Raw genomic sequence first — 8,388 nt, forward strand, 5'->3', positions numbered from 1 at the left:
TCATAACAAGGAGCACAGTCGTGTGATGGGACAACATCAGCTGCAATTATTTCATTATAGATGTTTGCAAGGCTCAGCTGAATCTCCGGATCTTCTACATCCTCTCTATTCAATGATGTTGAATCTATAACAAGATCATCAGTTGGTTGTACTCCTGCAGGGGCAATGTTTTCAATGAATCCACCAACCTCCTCTGCTGTTCCTAAATCTTCAGGCACACCCTCATCGAGAATTGTCATTCTCATTGCATTTGATGTTTCCCCTTCATCCATTCCATCATCCAATCGCAATTCCCTGCATTCCCTGTTAACGACTACATTCAAGAAATCGTAATTATAGTCTTCTTCATCCCCTGTATCATAATCTTCCGATTCCGCAATGCCTCTTTCAACCTCTTCACAGGCGACCTTTTCTTTTCCTTTATTACTCTTCAAACCTTGTGCGTCTCTTGCCAATTCTTCTATCACCTCCAGTTGAGTTTGCACGTCCGCATCATAAATGTTGTTGAGGTCTATAGCATAACTTCTTTCAACAGCTTCTTCTTCAGAGTCTCTCACTGACGGTGTTCTTCTCTCATTCCTGAAATGATGGTTTGCGTCAGTCTGAAATGTGGAGGCACCAACATCTAAACTGCCTACATAAGGCGTTCCCTCCTCAAGGTGGATAATTCCTTCAACAATTCCATTTACGTTCTGGAGTGGGCTAAGTGGTTCTATGCGATAACCACTATCAAATGTAGCGAAGAGATTCATAGGTTTTGTTGTGGCTCTGATTTTGAAGAAATTTTTTAGGCTTGTGTCAGTTGTAATGGACACCGGAGGAGTCTTCCCAGCAGAAAATATTGACATTTCGGTTGGTGGGCAGTATGTAATTCGACGTAAGACTCCTTCAACATCTTTCTGAAATTCCTTCTGAATTCTTGTATTTAACGTGTTGTATCTCATCTCTTCCGAAACCATAATGCATTGGGCTGGGCAGGTGGTTTCTACAACGAACTTCCACCCTCCATCAGCATAATAGTCCCAGTCCCCAATTAAAACGAGTATAGGAGTGTCCATACCCTGCAATGAAGCCAAAGGCGGAAAATTATACATTTGACTCATCATATGTAATACGGCATACACATGTCACTATACGATATTCATATCTCGTAGACCATAATAACTGAATCTTGTTCACCGATAATACCCCCTCCTTTACGGGTCTACCAACAAATCAAAAGTTTCAGCTGATACAACAAACGACAAAGATAAGCTCTGTATCTGTTCCCTACTCTGCTAATATGATTCATAAATTCCTATTCTTACTACCTATGCTTCTCAGTTTCCAATATACGTATATGAGATAATAAAAGAAACAAGGTTTATGAGAGTTACCTCCTCGTCGGAATCGATCATCTAGTTTCTTGTTCTCACTAAGATCTGTAACTGTCTCTGTAATTTGATACTTACGACGTCTTTCTCTCTTTTGTAGACAGTTTCTCGAAACTCACTTATTTATGTTAATCCACAAACCCTAGTACACCAAACTACTGTTTGTTTCTTATTTTTTGTCCACACGATTAACATCAAATATTGTGTCGAACAGTGCAAACCCTGCCTCGCCTCCACATATTATGTTCATTATTCTTAATTTCCTTATTAATCACCATGACTTCACCACCCCACTTGCCCAATGAACCATCACATTCCCGCTCTTTCTCTCAAGGGTAAATTCGTCTGTTCATTGCAAGTTTTAGTCCACAGTAAAAGTTAACTGTTCAGAGTGCCTATTTCCGAATGTCCTTACCAAATAATGCCTACATTGGCAATAATCTCAACTATAAAATAGACTAGGTTTTACCCCGTGGTACACCACAAGTCTATTATTTTGTTAATATAATACTGTAATAGTTTAGCGGTGCTTGTAGTCGATGGTGAATTGCATATATATATATATATATATATTGTTAACTGTTGTAGATAAGTTTTGTATAAACTCTTGATTCGCAAGTTGAGAATATACATTTTATTTGGTTAGTTATGATTTAGGAATGAATGATATGGCATATTCTTATTTTGATTCTCAATTGATATTATTGGATTAATAGTGTACATTTAAGGCTAATAAGAACTTAGCAAATACGTAATCGTTTATTAAACACAAATTAGATATTTTCTAAGATGTATTCATCTTAAATTAGTTGTTATATTATAGGGATGTGATTACAGAATTTGTGTTATCAATTCTTTTTCTCAAACTCAGCACTAAAAATTCGGCATGTAAGTTAGATCTTTCCTAAGATACAATGGGCATTAATTGGCATTAATTGGATGTAAATAAGTACGCTATAGATTAAAAACCGGCCCAAAATATTCGGTAATATTAAGGAGGATCCGGATAATTGAATCGGTTATAATTTTAGTTAAAAATCTGACCCGAATCTGGCAAAAAACCAAAAAGTGATAGCACCCTATTGTATTTTGAAAATGTATTTCGAGCTATATATGTTGATATACTTGTTTGGGTATAAATATCCTAAGAAAAATTTTAAAATATATATCCGTTTATAAAAATTCAAATCACATCATATGCGGAAAAAAATCTAAAATTTTATTAACTTTATGTATTAAATAGTAATTAAAATAATTAAATATAAGATTAAATAAAAGTGCAATGAGAATTATATTTTAATCTAACATATTGATTTAAATTAGGTAGATAGTTTTAAGGAAATTAATATTATCAAATAAGGAAATGATTGTGTTTGGTTGTAAGGATTCTAGAGAATTTAATTGAGAATTGTTTGGATACAAAGATAAGAGAGGATGACACAAAAATGTTCTTCAAAAATGTTAAGATAGATGTTAAAGTTTTTTTATAAAATAACCACGAATTTACCACAAATAATTTGTGGCTATGTGAAAATCCAAATAAGCATTAATCCTAAAACCATAAACTCTAAAAAGAAATATAATTATAACATTCCCAAAACTCAGATCTAACAATTGTAAAAACATTGTATTTTTTCAAATCTAAAACCTAACCACAAATTTAAACCTTTACTCCAAACTCTATACCCCAAAACTTAACTACAAACCCTATATTCCAATATAAACATATTTAAACCACATATATAATATAAAATCAATCTTTTGAAATTATCTATTTATAAAAAAAATATATATTTAATTTTAATGTTTTGAAAATATAATCATTTTCTTAACCTTAAATCATATTTAGTGTATGTACTTTTAATATATCCACACTTAGAAAAACAACAATTACATAATTGTTATTCAAAATCATATAATTAAAAAATCTATATATATATATATATATAGATTTTTTAATTATATGATTTTGAATAACAATTATGTAATTGTTGTTTTTCTAAGTGTGGATATATATTTGAAGTACATTTTGAGTTTTACCCTCATTTTATTACTTGTTAACATTATTAAAATATTAAAATATTTGACATATAAAAATTAAAAATTAAGTTAATTTAACTAAATTTGTGTAAAATAATTAAATCATTAGGACATGTCACTTAATCCACCAAAGATACCCGAATTCGTGATAAACCACCAAATCTGACCAAACGTAATCCCATCAGATACCAGATCGTTAAGGCTTTCAGGCTCCAGATCCGTAAAAATCAGAAGATTAAACACCACATAAGCCAATTTTCCTTTTTGAAAACCAGATCCTAACAATAAATGTCGGAATCCAAAAAAACTCAAAGATGAAGTTCCGCTCCATCCCTGAACCAATCCCATCGAACGAGAGATTGAGAGATCATCTCTCCATCCCCCCGCCCACAACAACGAGAACCGCCATATCAAAACCTAAGACCAAAACCAGCCATCATCGCAATCTCCTTTTCTCTCTCGCAATCGCCTTTTTCTTTTGGATTTTTTTTTTTCGGTTTGGGGGAAGGATCCATTTCTATTTGGATTATGGAAGGTCTCAGGATCTTCCTTTGGGTCTATCGTAACAGGGATTAACGGAGCATTGATGATACGATCAGCTTTGGTATGGTCAGCGATTTGCATTTCCTATATTCGATTTGTGTCCTGTATTGGTGTAAGTGCTGTAGACGAGGTATTTATGCGATGGCTAGGGTTATGTTCAGGAATCATTTCTTTTACTCCTTCTCCTTGGCTGCTTCTTCGTTTCAGTTCATTCAGCATCTGGCGATTATTTTATTTGAGTAGTGTTCAACGTCCCTTACGGTTGCGAGTTATGGCTCAAGTGGCGTTCAACAAGAGTAAAGCTTCCTTGGTTCGTACTGACACAGTGAGGATCTCCAATTCAGTTCTGGCTCAGAGAATCCAGCAGTTCTCTATGACTCTCATTGGGAGGTTAATGAATCCGGTTTGCCAAAGAATGGAGTCTTTGGTAGCAAATTTTCCAAAAATCTGGAAATTGGAGGATAAAGTAGTGGGAGCGGATCTGGGACAAGGTGTCTTTCCGTTCAACTTTGATGATGAAGAAGATATTCTGTCCGTTCTTCAGAATGGTCCTTATCATTTTGATGGCTGGATGGTTTCTCTGGTGAGATGGGAACCGATCATTTCCTCCACATATCCTTCTGCAATTAATTTTTGGGTGAAGGTGGCTGGGATTCCGATGCAATTGTGGGAGGTGGCAACTCTTGAAGCCATTGGTAAGAAGATTGGGAAGATTCAAGAGGTTGATGAGGAATCGAGCAGCTTGTGTGTTTCTGTCAATGGGTTTAATCCTCTAATTTTCAAGATGGTGGTGCCTTTTGATACAGGTGATGAAATTGTGGTTTCTCTAGAATATGAGAAATTGGTGGGTGTATGTGATCATTGCTTTAGGATGACTCATGAGTCGAGGGTGTGTTCAGAGATTAAGAAGTTTGGTCCTGGTCATGGCATTGATGAGCAGTTGGATAAAAGGGGTGGTCAAAGGCAGCTTCCTTTGGGGAAGCAAGAGTCACATCACAACGTTGGGGGTTGGGAAAAGCCTAGGAAGCATGCTAAGAGAGCTTTAGATTTCCAGTCTTCGGATGTTGGTGACCATGGTTTGCTACCGCAGCAACGGATTGGTGATAGTGGCTTTTCTGTTCCTTGTCAACAGGAGCGGCTTCACGGTCCGGTTTGGGGTCAAAAGAGGAATGTTGGTGAGGTTGCTGGTCGCCGCGGCTTTCAATCAGGGTATGGGGAACCGTCGGGTAAGGCTCATGTTTTCCATCTCAATAGGAAAGGTGTTGGGCCGGCTTGGCCCAAACCCTTGTACAAGGTTAAAGAGGCTCCCATCGAGAAGCATTCCCAGCTGAGTTTTCCAAATATTGTGGGTGTATCTGAATCTAGTAACTCACAAGTGACCAGTGATTTGGATGGTTTCTCTCATAAGGGTGATGGTGTGGCTTCTATGGCTATGGATTTTGTGGTATAAACTGATGATCTGCTTGAGGATGGTGAGTTTGAGGATAATGCTAAGGGTGGTATCAAGGCTGTCGAGGAGTTGGTTGCTTCTCCAGTTCAGGGAATAGAGTTACATTCTGGTCAGGAGACCGAGTTACACACTGGTCAGGAGACTGACCCTCAAGGAGAGTCTGATGGTGGTCAGCAATGTATTTCTCTTCTTTCCGGTCCGGTTGACCTTGAAGTGGGTGTAGTGAATAGTGTTATGGCTGCTTTTACCTTAGGAGATCAGAGTGGTAACAAACGGAGGGTTATTAGTCCTTATGTTAGAAAAGGGGTTAGTGGCTCTAGGATAGCTACTTTGGCTTTGGCTTCTACTGGGAAACGTCTACTTGCTAAGGTTTTGTCTAAACATGCAGGTGATGGGAACAAACAGAAGATGATGGGGAAACAGGGTAACTCTACAATGGCCGGTAAACCATCGGATGGTGGTCGTCTAGGTAAGAAAGGGATGGGGGCTCTCCCGAAACCGCCGGCTAGAATGTGAAGATTCTGAGTTGGAACTATCAGGGCATAGGCACTGACCTAACAGAGGAAACTCTTTATTTTCTGAAATTTCATTTGTAAACTCTTTTTCTCCAGTTTTGGCAACTAACTTTGGAGTTCTCTTTTTATTTAATGTTTGGTTGAAAAAAAAAATGTGACTTAATCATAGTGTATAAATGACTTACTATGTTTCTAGATCTCTTATTTTTCGTTATAATAATTAAAATCAAAATAGAATCTCAAATACTAAACAAAACAAACTAAATATAACAAACAAATGGTCATGAAGTGTATTGTAGGTTAAAAAATTAATATAAACATTCATCCGCACAAACGGTCAGGAAATTTAGTTATTCCTCTATTTTTGGAAAAGATCCAATATATAACAAAAACAAAAATATAAAGTATAAATAATAATAAAAATGTATGCATGCGGTGTACCGCAGGTTTAAATTTAGTTATATAATTGTTATTCAAAACAGTTATGAATTGTTATTCAAAATGAGATAATTAACATAAATATAAAACAAAAATTATTTTTTTTTGTTTGGGCGGACAAACCCAAAATTTGGCAAAAACATTCCCACCATCCCACTAATTTTTGAAAAATACTTAGGCTCACCCCTTGGGTGAACCTTTTTGTTCGTCTCCTTTGTATACGTTTAATTAAGGAAAGTTAAGTATTGGTTTGGTTTATATTTTTAAAATTAGAACAAAATTATGGGTTTAATCCAACAAACAAGTGAGCAACGCTTTGCTACCTGTTATATATGTAACGACATTACTCTTTCATATATATGATAAGGAAGAATATTACATGGACCTTTATGGTAAGTTTTAAATAATTTGATTTGCGTTTGTTTGTTCCGACAATTTTGTATAATGTCTTCTGTTTTTTTAAATTGATGATACTTTCTCTTGACTCTTGTTTCAGGTTTTGGTGTTGACCTTTGTCCGTCTATAAAATTCATCCTAACAACATAGCAAAACAATTTCTTGGGACCATGGAGGTGCTGGACATTTTTTTCCTCAGAAGAGGGTAAATACTTGGCACACTTTTGTGGTTTATTTATTTTATTTCCTCTAAGTTAACTCACTTTTTTAACTAACTTACAACTACTAATCTCGCTTTTTTTTGTAGCAACACTACTACTGCAGTCTTTTGCAGAGGATGATTCTCCCAATAGTCTCGGCCAAAATGCCTCCTCACTTGCTATTCCTTCTTGCAATGTTCTTAGATGCATGGTGTGCATAGTTTTTCTATTTTCAGTTTCAGGTTTGTTTGTGAAATATTTGGGTATCTAATAAAGATATTTGGTATGGTTATGTGAGTCTTTTGGAAATGTAAAATAAGAGTGCTTGTGGTAATTGAAAATATTGGTATTTGGATTTCATGGTTTTAAATGTGGAATTTCATTTCACATTTCTGATTTTTATAATTTAAATTATTCTTTTTTGGACAAATACACAATTAACCACAAAATAATTAGACACAAATTTGTAGCAACGCTAGTCACCAAATAGCTACTGTAACGCTGTGACCACCACCTCTTAGTGGATCCCATGCCCAATCATAATCAATGGGTCCACCTTCTTTAATGGGTCTCATGTCTTCTTACTAGGCTTGTGAGTCCATCCATATCTTACGGTTGATTGGTTTGATTTTAATTGTCCGGTTTGCATGGTTGGTTTAAGAGAAGCCCTAAACTCGAGTTTAAAAGGGGAACTCGACTTATTTCGTCTTTTTAACCGTTTTTGACAGAGAAGCAGAGAGAAGAAGGAGAAAACGTTTTTGAGAGAGATTTGTGAGATCCTTTGCTGTTCTTGAGAGATCTATTGCTGTGAAGTGAAGATCTTGTGCTAGGAACAAAGGAGAAGGCTTCTAAGTGTTGGATTTGTCGTTGTCGAGTGAGAATCTTCATGCAAAAGACGTGAGTGCTTGACCATGGTTGATCTAAGCCTGAGATCTCTGTTGTTTTGGCTGTTTCTTTGTGTTTGTGGTGTTTTGCTTGTGTGGGTTGGTTGTTTTTCATGTTCCCATAGGTTCCTGAGAAGTTTGGAAGAGTTTGGGACGGTTTGGAAACGGTTTGGAAAGGAGGTTCGTCGTTCGGTTTCGTGCAAATCGTGTCTGCGAAGGTGGTGTCGATCGACACCAGTTAGTGTCGGTCGACACCATGTTGATTGAGTGTAGGTCGACACCAGTGACGTGTCGGTCGACACCAGTGACGCGTCTGTCGACACCGGCCTAGTGTCGGTCGACACCAGACTTAAGTCTTGTTTTTCTGGTTTGTTGTGTTGTTTGTGTTTTGGTTGTTTGCTTTAATAATAGAATCTCAGTTGGCTTCCCAGTAGATGGGAGGATGGCCTCACTGAGTGTTTATTAAATACTCATGCATCTCAATTTGTGTTTGCGGTGCAGGAAAAGGCAAAGTGTGAACGTGGAATAAAGGCGATGAGGAGGAGGATG

General features: G+C 36.6%; 1 protein-coding gene across 3 annotated transcripts; it reads left to right on the forward strand.

The window, feature by feature from the left end:
• On the forward strand, positions 3,548 to 6,103 carry LOC104790533. 3 transcript variants are annotated; one of them, XM_010516305.2, is made up of 2 exons: positions 3,548 to 4,068; positions 4,164 to 6,103. In XM_010516305.2, exon 2 carries the CDS (start codon positions 4,228 to 4,230, stop codon positions 5,404 to 5,406), a length of 1,179 nt encoding a protein of 392 aa, XP_010514607.1. In that variant the 5' UTR covers positions 3,548 to 4,068; positions 4,164 to 4,227; the 3' UTR covers positions 5,407 to 6,103. The 3 variants fall into 3 exon arrangements, 2 of the variants coding, with proteins under 2 accessions (XP_010514607.1, XP_010514608.1); XM_010516306.2 differs by having other exon boundaries at positions 3,548 to 4,017; XR_768705.2 differs by having other exon boundaries at positions 3,549 to 5,712; positions 5,795 to 6,103.

The sequence above is a fragment of the Camelina sativa genome, chromosome 6 (genome assembly GCF_000633955.1).
Source record: "Camelina sativa cultivar DH55 chromosome 6, Cs, whole genome shotgun sequence".
NCBI classification, from domain to species: Eukaryota; Viridiplantae; Streptophyta; class Magnoliopsida; order Brassicales; family Brassicaceae; genus Camelina; species Camelina sativa.